Below are 16,545 nucleotides of genomic sequence, written 5' to 3' on the forward strand. Positions count from 1 at the left end.
ACCCTGCGTGCAGAAGTGATAGCCACAAAAAAGGCCACCTTCTGGGATAAAGTAAGCAAGGGAATCTCCCTAATATTTTCAAAGCGAGGTTTCTGAAGAACCGACAACACCAAATTAAGATCCCAGGGCGGTAAAGGGCGTGCGCACCGGCGGAGCCAGGTGCCGCACCCCCTGGATGAAACTCCGCACCAAGAAATGAGTAGCCAGAGGCCTCTGAAAGAAGATTGCTAACGCTGAAACCTGACCCTTGATAGTGCTCAAGGACAGTTTCTGCTCAACCCCCTTTTGCAGAAAAGCCAATATTCGGGCCACCGAGTAAGAACGTGAAGGAAACCCAAGGGATTCACACCACGCGATATAAGACTTCCATGTGCGATGATAGACTTTTCTGGAAGTCGCTTTTCTTGCTTTAATTAGAGTAGGAATAACTGAAGCCGACAACCCTTTGTCCTTCAGCACCTGGGTCTCAATAGCCAGGCCGTTAAAGCCAGCGATCGTAAAGCAGGATGGAAGATCGGTCCCTGAGACAGCAGACCCTCCCTGAGAGGAAGTCGCCAAGGAACGTCTGCGACCAGCCTGACCAGGTCGGCGTACCAGGCCCGACGAGGCCAGTCCGGAGCTACCAGGATAACTGGAATTCCCTCCACCTCTATCCTGCAAAGAAGTTTCGGCAGCAACCTGAGAGGAGGGAAGGCATACAGTAGCTGGTACGGCCCCCACGGGGCGACCAGCGCGTCTGCCTGCTCCACTAGAGGATCGCAGGAGCGAGCTACAAACCTCTGCACCTTCCTGTTGAGCCGAGATGCCAACAGATCCACATCTGGGGTGCCCCAACGAAGGCACAGTTGGTGAAATACCTCTGGATGAAGAGACCATTCCCCTTGATCCAGAATCTGGCGGCTGAGGAAATCTGCCTGCCAATTCTCCACCCCCGGAATGAATACCGCGGAGAGGGCTGGAACAAATCGTTCCGCCCAACGAAAGATGCTGGCCACTTCCATGGCCGCCAGGACACTCTTGGTGCCCCCCTGGTGATTGACGTAAGCCACGGCCGTGGCATTGTCCGACTGGATCCGCACCGGGCTGCCCCGGAGCTGCTCGGTCCAGTGAATCAGACAAAGTCTGATCGCTCTCAGTTCGAATACATTTATCGGTAACCTGGATTCTTCCAGGGACCAGAGCCCCTGAGCAGATCATCTGCCGAGAACCCCACCCGGATAGACTGGCAACCGTGGTGACAATCGTCCAATAGATTGGAAGAAATGACTTCCCCTGACTGAGCATTGGTGATCGAAGCCACCAAACCAGAGATTCCCTGGTCCGTTCGCTCAGCCGGATCCGATTTCCAGGGAATCGGGATTCCGGTTCCATTTGAGAAGAATCTCCTTTTGGAGAATCTGGGTATGAGACTGGGCAAACGGTACTGCCTCGAAGGAGGCGATCATCCCATTCTTCTTTGCTGGACCTCTCCAGCTCCATTTCGGATAAGGAACGTAGGTGCACAGACCTTTTTCAGATCTCTTCAAAGATGTTCAATTGGGTTCAAGTCTGGGCTCTGGCTGGGCACTCAAGGACATTCACAGAGTTGTCCCATAGCCACCTCTTTCTTATATTGGCTGTGTTCTTAGGGTCATTGTCCTGCTGCAAGATGAACCTTCTCCCCAGTCTGAGGTTCAGCTCTGAAGCAGGTTTTTATCAAAGATGTCTCTGTACATGTTGCTGCATTTATCTTTCCCTCAATCCTGACTAGTCCCCCTGTTCCTGCCGCTGAAAAACATCCCCACAGCATGATGCTGCCACCACCATGCTTCACTGTAAGGATGGTATTGGCCAGCTGATGAGCGGTGTCTGGTTTCCTCCAGGCAGGACACTTGCGATTCAGGCCAAAGAGTTACATTTTTGTTTCATCAGACCAGAGAATTTTGTTTCTCATGGTCTGAGAGTCCTTCAGGTGCCTTTTGGCAAACTCCAGGCAGAATGTCATGTGCCTTTTACTAAGAAGTGGCTTCCGTCTGGCCACTCTACCATACAGCCCTGATTGGTGGAGTGCTGCAGAGATAGTTGTTCTTCTGGAAGGTTCTCCTCTCTCCACAGAGAAACACTGGAGCTCTGTCAGAGTGACCTTTCGGGTTCTTGGTCACCCACCTGACTAAAGCTCTTCTCCCCCCATTCCTTCAGTTTGGATGGGTGGTCCGCTGTAGGAAGATTCCTGGTGGTTCCAAACTTCTTCCATTTATGGAGGATGTAGGTCACTGTGCTCATTGGGACCTTCAATGCTGCAGAAATATGTGCCTCGATACAATCCTGTCTCGGAGGTCTACAGACAATTCCTTGGACTCCATGGCTTGGTTTGTGCTCTGACATGAACTGTTAACTGTGGGACCTTATAAAAGACAGGTGCATGCCTTTACAAATCATGTCCAATTAACTGAATTTACTACAGGTGGACTCCAATTAAGTTGTAGAAACATCAAGGATGATCAGTGGAAACAGGATGCACCTGAGCTCAATTTTGGAGTGTCATGGCAAAGGCTGTGAATACTTATGTACATGTAATTTTTCTGTTTTTTTCTTTTAATAAATTTGCAATGATTTCAAACAAACCTCTTTCACATTGTCATTATGGGGTATTGTTTGTAGAATTCTGAGAAAAAATTATGAATTTATTCCTTTTTCGAATAAGGCTGTAACATAAAATGTGGAAAAAGTGAAGCGCTGTGAATACTTTCCGGATACACTGTAGATAATAGACTAATAAAAACATTATCCTTATGGTAAAGGGCAAGTCCACCCACAAGTGGTATTATAGGGGTTATAAGTGTCTCCATAAGAAATTCAACATGGAAAGTAAAGACATGGTGGCAGTTTCAGGTGTGCAGATCTGGGAACTCAAGTGCAGATATCTAAGAAAATCTCCAAAAGATACAAAAAACGGTCAAAAAATGTTCAAATCTCCAGCATTAGGTCTCATGCACATAGTTGATTGCAATGCAAATATACTCTAGAGTAAAATTCCCAATGTTTTTTTTCACTCCAGGAGCAGCAGGTGGCATGTACAGCAGGCCATAGAAGTAAATAGCAGCACGCAGCCATACTAGGGTTACATTCACATGCGCAAATGACGTATTCCTTGAACACAGAAGTTCTGCATACATCTATTCACTTTTGTAGGCTGCCACCCCAAGATTTTTACACTACAAACTTGCACCACAAACCATTCATGTGCAGTACTATAAACTAAAATAAACCTATCAAGTTTTTAAAGTGGAACTACAGGAATTAGTAGCTAAGGTCCAACACGAGTGAGGTCCCCCACATCTTGTCCCCTGCTTGTTCTGGCTGTCAGTCTTTGGTTATCTTGATTGGATGGCACGGAATGACATTACTCCTGCACACGTGCAGGAGTGCAATTATCCCAGTACACATGCAGTATGCCAGAATGTCTACTGAGTTAATCACGGAAAGGCAGGTTAGTGTATTTTAGGCAGGCAAGTATCATAGTGCAGAAGATATGCCTACTCCACAATAAAGACCCTGTCTTTTCGCTATGTTTTTTGAGCTTTAATTCCACTGTAAGTTAACCGCCTTCTTCACTGTGGAACTTATTGGGATATAAGGCCCATTTCTCAAAGCTAGCACATCAAGGAAAGGATACTTATTTGCAAAATAGTGATAGTTATTTTTAAAGTCCAATTAAATTTGAAATAACATTCACATGGCTATATAAATATACTTATTCTTATGTTAAAGTATAATCAAAGGCAAAACCTTTTTTTTTTTTTTTTAAGTATTGGATAGAGTGGAGAGGGATTAGAATGCTTGTCTTTTTTTTTTTTTGCTGTGTGCCCTCATTAAGGAAAATCACTCTATTTATTGTGTACGGTTATCATTTAAAGTGAAAGTAAATGAAAATCCCAAATTTTGGGTTGTCCCCAGGAATTCCCCTAATTTGCAGGGATTTCCTCTCACTTCCTGTTTGGCTACGGGACAGGAAGGGAAGGCAAATCTCTGCAATGGGATAGGGATGGTGAAAAAAAAAATATATGACAGGGGTTATAACCCTCCCTTACTCTGGCAAAATGAAAAAAATTGCCTATAGTTCTACTTTAAGGCCCCTTTCACACATGCAGACCGTGCAGATCCGCCTGTCTGTTTTTTTAGGCGGATCTGAACAGATGCCCCATGCATCTCTATGGGGCATCGGATGTCAGCGGAGACATGTCCGCTGACGTCCGATCTGATCCTGTCCGTCAAATCCGGACGGATGGAAACCCTATTTTCCATCAGTCTGGCGGATCGGATGAGAACGGACAGGCGGTCCTTTCCCATCCGATTCCCCCATAGAGGACAGCGGGGACCTCACAGCTCCATTTCCGCACACAGACCGGACGGAGCTGCCATCCGTCTGCTCAGAGGGGGATCAGCGGATCGATCCCCCGCTGAGAAAAAGGAGTCCGCCGACGGAGCGCACAGTGTTAACGGGGCCTAAAGCTTTGTGAATGCAGTCTAATGTGTCCCACACAAATATCATTCTTAAACCTAATACAGTGGAACAGCTCTTTTTACCTGCAGTTTCATTACATTCGAAATTAATCACCGTCATACGCTGAAAGCCGGTGCTACAGGTTTCTCCTCCAGAATATGTCAAAGTAATGTCACCATCAGAATATCTAAGGAAAGACATCAAAAAGTTACAAAACACTGAAAACACATGCTAACATCTAAATACAGTGAATCAACAAAATGTTCAAAACAATTCGCAAAGAACCAAGGATGACATTCTTCATATGATTTTGGGCTATTTAAGTAAAAAAAAAAAAAAATAGATCTAATGCTTATTTATTATTGTTTAAACGCCGGCACCTACTTAAAAAAATTGTAACTACTGGTCCTGCAGTGTAAGTGAGAATGTCAGTGGGTGGAGCAGCGACCCACCTGGTCAGAGACCATTAAGAAGGGTGGCTTTGTGGGCTTGGACCTCACTACCAGAACCAGTTCAAAGGAACACTGCAGGATCGTGGAGTAAGGTCAGTGTTAATTTTGTTGGCAAAGATATTTTCGCCAACGAAACTAACCCTATTTTAGTTGACTAAAATATGGCTAAAACTACAACCATTCAGAAGACTAAAATATGATTAAAACTAAAATGGCATTTTAGTCAAAAGACTAACTAAACCTAAACCAAAATTTGACATCAGAATGAAAACTGGTTATATATCACAACAGCTAAATCTGCATCTGTAGTGCATGTTCGAACCTTAATACCATAAATAACATGTTAGTAAATTTTTACTCCAGGAGTATATAATGAGTTTTTCAATTCTAGAGAAATACTTAAATAATGCATTACAACTTAACTAAACCCATTAGATTTTAGTCGACTAAAACAAATTTAGTCAACTAAGAAGTAATGGAGATTTTAGTCAACTAAAATAATTCAGATGACTAAAACACAACTAAAATTATCATGGCATTTTTGTCAAAAGACTGACTAAAACGGAATCAAAATTGGAGTTCAAAATTAACACGTTACAATATTCCCTTGACAATATAAGCATTATATTCTGCTCCAGCTTTGGTGGCACAATTTTTAGAATTGGTTATTAACTGGCCAGAGTTGGACTTTATATCTTAACACCAGCCAAAAAAAAAAAAAATGCATGTGCATAAGAGAAGAAATGACAATATGCAGCTCCCTCACTGCCTAGGGGTAGGAAGACATCCTTCTATTTATTTTGTAAACTTCATTTAAGAGCCGGTTCACACTACCATGACCAGAAAGTCGCCCCATGAAGGAGCGACTTTTTAGCGTGACTTGCCGGTTCACACTACCACGACCAGAAAGTCACCCCGTGACTTTGAAGAGACTTGTTTAGAGACTTGTTTGGAAACTTGGAAGAGACTTGGAAGAGACTTGGAAGAGACTTGGAAGAGACTTGGAAGAGACTTGGAAGAGACTTGGAAGAGACTTGGAAGAGACTTGGAAGAGACTTGGAAGAGACTTGGAAGAGACTTGTGCACTACTTTGAAGAGACAGGCGACTTTGTCTGTGGGGAATGCCTGGCTAATCTCTTTCTTCTTCCTGGAAAGTCTGATAACAAGTCAGGTCGCCTCAAAGTAGTACAGGACCCTTTTCTGAAGTCGGAGCGACTTCAGTAGTGCCAATTAAGACGGCGCTGATTGATTAACATTGCTTTTGTTATGTAAGGCGACCTGGGGCTACACAAGTCGTGCTAGTGTGAATGGGCTCTGAAGAGACTTGGAAGAGACTTGAAAGAGACTTGAAAGAGACTTGAAAGAGACTTGAAAGAGACTTGAAAGAGACTTGAAAGAGACTTGAAAGAGACTTGGAAGAGACTTGGAAGAGACTTGGAAGAGACTTGGAAGAGACTTGGAAGAGACTTGGAAGAGACTTGGAAGAGACTTGGAAGAGACTTGGACAGGGTTCATACACATTTTCACCAATAAAATTCCATAACTTTTCCATGACTTTTCCATGACTTCACGTAAATATTCATGACCTAATGTTTCATGAAATGTCTATGTACACATGTTAAATAAGAAGAAAATCCATGTCACACCCAGCATATTTTTACTAAAATAAATGACAATCTTTGTAGTGTACAGTACCTCTGCAGTAAGGGTTTCGTTTCTGAATACAGCGTGACTCAAAATGGTCCCTTGTTTTACAGTGGATGAGACGGAAGCACGGCTGCCGCAGCTGGGAGCCGGTGTCACATCAGGCGCATGGGTGAAAAAGCCAGCGATCAGATTGGAAGCTGTCAAGCACGCAGCTGCAGACTGGTGCTTTGCACCTTTAGCGTGGCTAGACAGCGCTGCCTCTCCCATGTTCGAAATGTTAAACGTTTTACGACACACACTGTACATTTAGCGGACGTGATACAGGAGAAGGTCAGAGGCTGCGGACATGATATAAGACAAGGTCAGAGGCTGCGGATATGATACAGGAGGTGGTCAGAGACTGCAGACATGATACAGGTGGTGGTCAGAGTCTGCGGACATGATACAAGAGAAGGTCAGAGACTGCAGACAGGATACAGGAGGTGGTCAGAGGCTGCGGACATGATACAGGAGGTGGTCAGAGGCTGCGGACATGATACAGGAGGTGGTCAGAGGCTGCAGACATGATACAGGAGGTGGTCAGAGGCTGCGGACATGATACAGGAGGTGGTCAGAGGCTGCAGACATGATACAGGAGGTGGTTAGAGACTGCAGACATGATACAGGAGGTGGTCAGAGTCTGCAGACATGATACAAGAGAAGGTCAGAGACTGCAGACATGATACAAGAGAAGGTCAGAGACTGCAGACAGGATACAGGAGGTGGTCAGAGGCTGCGGACATGATACTGGAGGTGGTCAGAGGCTGCAGACATGATACAGGAGGTGGTCAGAGGCTGCGGACATGATACAGGAGGTGGTCAGAGGCTGCGGACATGATACAGGAGGTGGTCAGAGGCTGCGGACATGATACAGGAGGTGGTCAGAGGCTGCGGACATGATACAGGAGGTGGTCAGAGGCTGCGGACATGATACAGGAGGTGGTCAGAGGCTGCGGACATGATACAGGAGGTGGTCAGAGGCTGCGGACATGATACAGGAGGTGGTCAGAGGCTGCGGACATGATACAGGAGGTGGTCAGAGGCTGCGGACATGATACAGGAGGTGGTCAGAGGCTGCGGACATGATACAGGAGGTGGTCAGAGGCTGCGGACATGATACAGGAGGTGGTCAGAGGCTGCGGACATGATACAGGAGGTGGTCAGAGGCTGCGGACATGATACAGGAGGTGGTCAGAGGCTGCGGACATGATACAGGAGGTGGTCAGAGGCTGCGGACATGATACAGGCGGTAGTCAGAGGCTGCGGACATGATAGAAGATAGAAGAGCACAGGGGAAGCAGAGAGCACTGGAGGAGCTGAAGGGCAGGGGGGGAGGGACTGGAGAGAATTAAGGGGGGGTTTGGAAAGCATTGCAGGGGGGTTGGAAGGCGCGCAAAACGGTTACCGCCCCCTTCCGCGTCATCATCACGTTCACACGGCCGGCCCGCCCTCCAGTGACGCTTCCGCTGCCTCATTGGTTGATAATCTCCCGGCTGTTACTGCTGCTGCTAGCCAGTCACAGTGTCTCCAGGCAAACCGTGGCCGGCCCTCCCCGTGCCTGATTGGGTCATCTCTTCGGCTGCTGCTGGCCAATGACAGCACGCGCATACCGTGGACCCGGAAGGACGCTAATACAGCGAAATGTAAATACAGTATGTGGCAATATAATTATAAAATAATTAAAATAATTAAGCATCCGCTCCCCGCTCCTCCACAGTAATTTAATTCCATGACTTTTCCAAAACCTAGTGTGTTTCTTAATTTTCCATGACTTTTCCAGGCCTGGAAAGTGTCATCTAAAAATTCCAAAACTTTTCCAGGATTTCCATGACCGTATGAACCCTGCTTGGAAGAGACTTGAAAGAGACTTGAAAGAGACTTGAAAGAGACTTGAAAGAGACTTGAAAGAGACTTGAAAGAGACTTGAAAGAGACTTGAAAGAGACTTGAAAGAGACTTGAAAGAGACTTGAAAGAGACTTGAAAGAGACTTGAAAGAGACTTGAAAGAGACTTGAAAGAGACTTGAAAGACTTGTGCATTACTTTGAAGAGACTTAAATGATAGTCTGTGGGGAATGCCTGGCTAATCTTTTTCTTCTTCCTGGAAAGTCTAATAACAAGTCCCTTGAAAATAGATAAAGATCCGACTTAGGAGCAACTCCCATTGAAGTCTATGTGCACAAGTCGGATACAGGTCGCCTTGAAGTAGTACAGGAACCTTTTGTGAAGTCAGATGCGACTTCAGTAGTGCATATTAAGACGGCTCTCGTTCATTTACATTGAATTTGTAATGACAAGCGACTTGGAGAGTAGTGTGAACCGAGTCTAAAACATGTATTACTTGGACTTTCTACATTTTATATTGTGGTCTTTGCAAAGCACCGGGAAAATAAAAATGATGCTAAACAATCTCTTCATACTGCAAAAGTAATCCATAAGCATCTACAACTAAATGGTCCGGTGATCTAGGGTTTTTTTAGGGTGTTTTTCTGCCTCTTTGTAACATCCTCTGTGAGTATCTGAACTCTTCCCTTTGTTTGGAGCTAGCAGGGCATGTTCGATGCGGTCATATGTACTGCTCTATGCACACTAAACATCCTATTGTCCCTAGTACATCTCAGGAGAAAGTGAGAGATAGTGGCTACATTCCTGCATACAGTGGGACTATGAAGAATGAATATAACCACCCTCTAACAAGAAGTCGGATCACAGTAGCATTAAAAAAAAAAAATAAATAAATAAAAAAAAAAGGCCGACAGCAACAGAAGGTACTTTTGAGTTAAAGTGGTGTTCCAGCAGTGGAAAAAAAATGAAGACTCAGTAGCTACAAATGTATGAAGAAATAATTGATCTGAATCATCACAGCAACCACCTCCATCCCTAGTATTGTATACAACAGGGGGGGCGTAAGGATAATGGGACTTTACCTGCTGACATTTAATACATAGACACTTACCTGTCCAGGGAGCCTAAGATGTCAGTATCCCAGACAATTTTTGGATCAGCTGCCGCCGCCATTCACTCAGCTTCACAGCTGGTTCCCTACTGCGCATGCGCGAAGCGCGCTGCCCATTCTTATTTGTTCAGGGGCGGGGGAAGGAGAAAGGGGACGGAACTTTCAAGGGACGGTGCTGCGGCGCTGTCTCCTGGAAGTGGGGAAGGGTATCTGTCAAAAACAGGTACCCGTTCCCCCCCCCCCCCGCTCCCCCCTGAAAAGGTGCCAAATGTGGCACTAGAGGGGGAAGGGGGGGAGCAGATGAGCGGAAGTTCCACTTTTGGGTGGCACTCCGCTTTACCATGATTGATGATTATTTTTTAAAATAAAAAAAGATGCTATACTTTCCTGCTCTGTGCAATGTCAATACCTCCTCTCCTGGATTCCCCCGCCAGCAATGTCTGCTCCTCCTTTCCTGCAGGTGAAACCGTAAACTAAGGGGGCACCCATGTGGACACACTCCTGAGCCAGGCCATGTGCATCCACGGACACACACGGTGCGTCTTGGCCATACCTCCTGCTCCCCCTTCACACAGGATCTGAATAACAGCAGGAACCTATGGCTCCAGCTGCTACCTGTGTTTCCTATGAGCCCAGGGAGAAAGGGATAGGTGATATCTCTATTGAAAATAATGGAGCTGCGTTCAGATCTGTTAATAAAAAAAGGGTCAAATTGTGTTTTTTTATGGCTGTGTGAATGAGGCCTTAATCAGTATATTTCTATCAACAAGATCCTGAGTATAGATATGGGTAAACTATTGCACCCAGGTGCAACTGGCCTTACAGAGGAGCTCCAGTCTGTAGAAAAGAAAAAAATAAAAAAGTCAGCAGCTACAAATACTGTAGCTGCTGACTTGTAATATAAGGAAACTTACCAGTCCAGGGACTCGGCGTCAATTCCTTAAATCGGCTTCAGCTGCAGGCGCCGGCATTGTAAGGGAAACCAGCAGTGAAGCCTCCAGGCTTGATAGCCAGTTTCCTAGTGTACATGCACGAGTCGCGCTCAGCTTTCTGAATCGTCCTGCCATCTTCCGGGACCGGTGTGTGTCCCAGAAGGCAGCAGGGGTAAGGAGGAAGGGCCAGAAATGTCAGATCGCCGATCTTACCTGAAAGTGGGAGCGGGTACCTGTCAAAACCAGATACCCATTCCCTCCTCCACTGCCACATTTGGTACTTTTTGGGGGTACGAACAAGCGGAGCTTCCCCCTTTTGGGTGGAGCTCCACTTTAAAGTTAAAAAATAACAAACTTACTGGTTGGATTGCCAGGAAAAAAAAAAAAAAAAAGGAAAACAAATGCAGCCTCAACATTCAAAGCGGTATTAAATAAAATAAAAAAAAAAGTTAAACTGCAGCTTACCAATTCTTAGGTGGCTGCATTAGTTTTATTTTTATTTTCTTGGTAAGTCTGTTATTTTTTAACTTACTTTAACAGACCAAGCTGTCCAGACAATGTATCTGTTAGAGGGTTAGGAAAAAACCATTTAACACTGACTTACAAAGGTCAGTTTTTATTCATTTATGTGAAATATTTATCCTAAGGGGAAAATAACCAAATCTGAACTCCAGCTATCACTTAATCAGCATTTACAGCAAAAAGTTAAGTCCATATAACCTGTTCGTCTAACAATACCCCCTCCCTAGAGGCCTAGACCAAAAAGGCTGCTGTCCAACTGTCATCCAGAATGCAGACAACCCTGAGACAGGATGGGTGTTAGTCGCCAGATCACCAGGTGGAATAAAATGCAAAAAAAAAAAAACGAATGCAGCCGCACTTAATGACTGGTCAACTGCAAAGTATTACGTTTTTGTTTTTGGGTTTAATACCACTTTAACCACTTAAGCCCCAGAAAATTTTACCCCCTTCCTGACCAGGCTCTATTTTGCGATTCGGCACTGCGTGATTTTACCCCCTTCCTGACCAGGCTCTATTTTGCGATTCGGCACTGCGGTTGTGCAATGCTGTACCCAAATTAATTTGACGTCCTTTTTTTCCCCACAAACAGAGAGCTTTCTTTTGGTGGTATTTGATCACCTGTGCGATTTTTTGATCATGCGCTATAAACAAAAAAAGAGTGACAATTTTGCGAAAATAACAATATTTTTCACATTTTTTTATATGAAATTCCCCAAAAAAAGTTTTAACATTTTAGGCCAATTTGTTTTCTGCTACATATGTTTGGTAAAAAAAAAAAATTGCAAATAGCGTATTTTGATTGGTTTGCGCAAAAGTTATTGCGTTTACTAAGGGAAAGATTTTTGTAGTTTTTATTTTTTTTTAACGAGTAATGGCGGCGATCTGCGATTTTTTTTGCGGGACTGCAACATTGCGGCGGACAGATCGGACCCTTGACTGACATTTTTTACACTTTTGGGGGTACCAGTGACATTACTACAGTAATCAGTGCTATACATATGCACTGTTGCTGTAAAAATGACACTGGCAGGGAAGGGGTTAACTTTATTTGAGAAGGAGGGGTTAAGGGTGTCCCTAGGGGCGTGATTTTAACTGTAAAGGGGCGTGGCTAGTGGTGTAACAACAGAGACATACGATCCTACATAGCAGGATCGCATGATCTCTGTACTTACACAAGGGAGAATGACAGGGGGGTTTGTTTACATCAGCGGCCTGCCTTTCTCCCTCTGTACCGGACGATCGCGAGTGACTGGCGGACATCGGGTCCGCCGGTCAGACGCGTGGACATGTTAGGGAGCGAGCGGGGACGGGAGCGCACCTCCGGCGGCGCACGCTCGCCCCCCAAGAGGCTCACAGGCAAGCGACGTAGTCCTACATCACTTGCCTTTGCCTGTGAGGGGCTGACTGCCGCAGTAAATAGTCGTGCGGCAGTCGGCAAGTGGTTAAAGATTGATAAGCTGCAATATATTCAAGTTTTGCTTTTAAGTTTAGATTCGCTTTCAGTAACCTTTCAGGTATTGTCCCTCCCCAGTCTCTGACTTAACAGAAAAAGAAGACCTAGCAGCCTAATGATCTAATCCGTCACTCTGCTCTCTCCTACCATCAGTATGTTCCTTGATAGTATTTAAGTGCTGCAGCACGACTGATTGGCTCCTTGTGCTGCTTCACCCTCCTTTAGCCTGAGCTCTACTGGCTGATACCAAGTCAAATTCTGGTACTTACACTGCTTGCATTAAAACGAAAAAAATAAATAAATAATGATGCATTAAAGCGGAGTTCCGGGCAGAGAAACGTTTTTTTCCTGAACATACCCCGGGGCAGTCAGGGCTAGCACATTCCACAATGGCTAGCCTCTGATCTGTCCCGGTTCGCACTTACCTTTTAGAAGAAATACTTACTTTTCTTCCACAGCGTTTCCATCTCGGTTTTGGGCAGCTGAAGCCGGCGCGGTCCTCTTCTCTGTCTTCTTCCGCGTCTTCGTGTCCCAGAATGCACTGCACCGGCCCCTCTCGTCCCTTCCGGTGCGGCGCCGCATTCCTAAACAGCTTCTGGGCATGCCCAGAAGCTGTTTAGCAGGGGAATGCGGCGTCGCCCGGAAATGACGAGCGGGGCCGGTGCGGCGCATTGATTCCTGGGAGCTATGACGTCTAGCTCCCAGGAATCATCGCAAGGCAGGAAGTGACGGGGTGAGCCTCGGCGCTGGAGGAGGAAGCTGTCATAGGTGAGTATTTACGATCTTCAATAAAAAGGTGAGTAAACAAAAAAAAAAAAAAAATAACTATCCAATTCCTTTTCAGGTGCGGCATACCTAGCGGAGGGGCACAAAAAAAAAAAAAATCTTTTTTGTGCCCGGAACTCCGCTTTAATACAGAAGTACAGTACTATTTGTCTTTTATATCTGCCTGTAATTTACATTAAACAAGAAGTCCAACAAAAGCAGCCACCTAACCAAGGAGACAATCCCAATAAAGTACCATGGAAATAGGATATAATATTAGACAAACACGATAAAGTACAAATCATGGTGTGCATTTACATACCTGAGCGCCTGATTTTTATAGGACCCTGCACCTTTACTCTGGCTGCCAGCTTTCTTATACTGACAGGAAGACATTTCCCCCGAACAGGATCCTCCATCTGTCTTTGCACAAACATTCAAGTAATACGTATATTCACCCTTATCATCTTCTGCGTGATAAGCACGGACTAGAACACAAGAATGGGAAATGTAACTGTAAAACAATTTCCATTTAATAATCATATGAAGCAATGTGAGAAATTTCATGTGTGGCCTCCCATTTATATACAGTGCACCTGGAAAGTATTGACAGCGCTTCACTTTTTTCAAATTTTGTTATATACAGCCCTATTCCAAAATTGATTAAATTCATTATTTTCCTCAAAATTCTATAAACAATACCCCATAATGACAACGTGAAAGGAGTTTGTTTAAAATCTTTGCAAAATTTTTAAAAAGATAAAAGAAAAAAAAAAAGCACATGTACATAAGTATTCACAGCCTTTGTCATGACGCTCATTGAGCCCAGGTGCATCCTGTTTCCACTGATCATCTTTGATATGTTTCTACAACTTGTTTGGAGTCCACTTTAGACAAACACGATAAAGTACATTGTAGAATTTTGAGGAAAAGAATGAATTTAAGCCATTTTGGAATAGGGCTGTAACATAACAAAATGTGGAAAAAGAGAAGTGCTGTGAATACTTTCCAGGTGCACTGTATCCCTTCCAAATTCTAAAATGTTAACCTTTGCTGCCATTAACCCCTCAAAAAAAGCAAAGAAATATTTTGATCTGATTACAAGTTTCATTGTGTAACTCCAGCCAAAAGACATTTTTTGGAACTGGATAGAGAAAAATCTGATACTCAATCTGGTTTTTGCTGACAACTAAGATCTTACTGTGTTAGGCCTTCTTCACACTGGTACTGTCAAATGGGCTTTTAGAGCAGGGGCTACCAAAGCCCAGGCTGCAGACCGATGCTGGGGCCGGGCAGCACCAGCCGCACCGTAGGAGGGGAGTTGCAGGCAAGCGGAAACCTGGCTTGGTTGCATCACTGCCCGCATCACCGTTGTTTGGTGCGCCTCCATGAGATTCTCATTCACATAGGAGCAGAACCCTGTATAATCAACTGTGCATGTGCCGGTTTTCCCCTGGCACAGACTTGTAATGCCCGATTCCTTGCTGAGGTCGTAGAGCAGGGGAGAGGCTTTAAGAGGCTTTACTTGTAGTAAGTTTTCACTGCACGAACAAAACCTTTACAAACTTTTTGGCTTTATAAAAAGACACCCCCGCATCTGGTGGCTGCGGTGGCAGGCTACAGCGACACCCCGCATCTGGTGGCTGCGGTGGCAGGCTACAACGATGCTACAGTGAAACCCCGCATCTGGTGGCAGCGGTGGCAGGCTACAGCAACACCCTGCATCTGGTGGATGTGGTGGCAGGCTACAGCGATGCTACAGTGACACCCCGCATCTGGTGGCTGCGGTGGCAGGCTACAGTGACACCCCGCATCTGGTGGCTGCGGTGGCAGGCTACAGCGATGCTACAGTGACACCCCGCATCTGGTGGCAACGGTGGCAGGCTACAGCGACACCCTGCATATGGAGGCTGCGGTGGTAGGCTACAGCGATGCTACAGTGACACCCCGCATCTGGTAGGCAGCGGTGGCAGGCTAGAGCGACACCCCGCATCTGGTGGCTAAGGTGGCAGGCTACAGCGACACCCCGCATCTGGTGGCTAAGGTGGCAGGCTACAACGATGCTACAGTGAAACCCCGCATCTGGTGGCAGGCTACAGCGACACCCCGCATCTGGGGGCAGCGGTGGCAGGCTACAGCAACTCCCTGCATCTGGTGGATGTGGTGGCAGGCTACAGCGATGCTACAGTGACACCCCGCATCTGGTGGCTGCGGTGGCAGGCTACAGTGACACCACGCATCTGGTGGCTGCGGTGGCAAACTACAGCGATGCTACAGTGACACCCCGCATCTGGTAGGCAGCGGTGGCAGGCTAGAGCGACACCCCGCATCTGGTGGCTAAGGTGGCAGGCTACAGCGACACCCCGCATCTGGTGGCTACGGAGGCAGGCTACAGCGACACCCCGCATCTGGTAGTCAGCGGTGGCAGGCTACAGCGACACCCCGCATCTGGTAGTCAGCGGTGGCAGGCTACAGCGACACCCCGCATCTGGTGGCTGCGGTGGCAGGCTACAGTGACACCCCGCATCTGGTGGCTGCGGTGGCAGGCTACAAGAAGAATTTTGTATTTATCTTTTTTTTTGTATAAGTACAGGTAATTCACCAAATTAGTGCAATAAATCAAATAATATACACCAGGTTGCGCAAAATTATTGATAGATGTAAAAAATATATCTGAAAAGTCAGTAAATCATATAAAAAAATTAATAATTTAGCTGTGCAAGATTTGCATATGAACTAACCCCAAATAATGAACACACACTGAACATAACATTAAAGTCCCAATTAATACCATATCTGTGCAAGATTCGCATATGAACAAACTCCAGATGATGAACACACATAGGTTGCAGCAGTTCTAAGAAGTTTGTCACATATTAGCACTTTATTAATTTTATTAGCGCGAGAGACCGACACTATTAAGTACAGGTAATTGTTTAATTACAAGTAATTGTCAATGAAAGTCCTCACCAGACGTTTCTTTCAGAGGGGTTAGGTCGATAGAAATGCCTCTTTCCTTGCTGAGGAGTTGGCAGCTATCGCTTTCCAGGTACTCTGTGTGACAGGCGTTCTCTGTAACCCATTCGATCTCATAGCGGCAATTGGAGTTGGCGGTTAGTTTTGGGCCTGTAACCTAAATGACAGTAAATGTGGTACAGCGTAAACATTTTTCTTTCACATGATACATTAAACAAAAAAAAAAAAAAAAAAACTTTGGCACTACTGTATCTTCTTTCAAATATTTAGCATCATGTAGGTAAAGAATTAATGCTAACATGTGACGAAATGGAAACTCAG

At 45.4% G+C, this 16,545-nt stretch overlaps 1 protein-coding gene across 1 annotated transcript in view; it reads right to left on the reverse strand.

The window, feature by feature from the left end:
* IGF2R (insulin like growth factor 2 receptor) overlaps positions 1-16,545 on the reverse strand; it is a 294,611-nt gene that overhangs the window by 185,734 nt on the left and 92,332 nt on the right. The window contains exons 8-10 of the mRNA XM_082249744.1: positions 16,219-16,381; positions 13,571-13,736; positions 4,567-4,670 (exon numbers count right to left, since the gene is read on the reverse strand). Coding sequence (XP_082105870.1) covers positions 4,567-4,670; positions 13,571-13,736; positions 16,219-16,381 — 433 coding nt within the window. The remainder of the gene's footprint in view (positions 1-4,566; positions 4,671-13,570; positions 13,737-16,218; positions 16,382-16,545) is intronic.

This window comes from Pelophylax lessonae (assembly GCF_965119305.1).
Source record: "Pelophylax lessonae genome assembly, chromosome: 3".
Classification (NCBI taxonomy): Eukaryota; Metazoa; Chordata; class Amphibia; order Anura; family Ranidae; genus Pelophylax; species Pelophylax lessonae.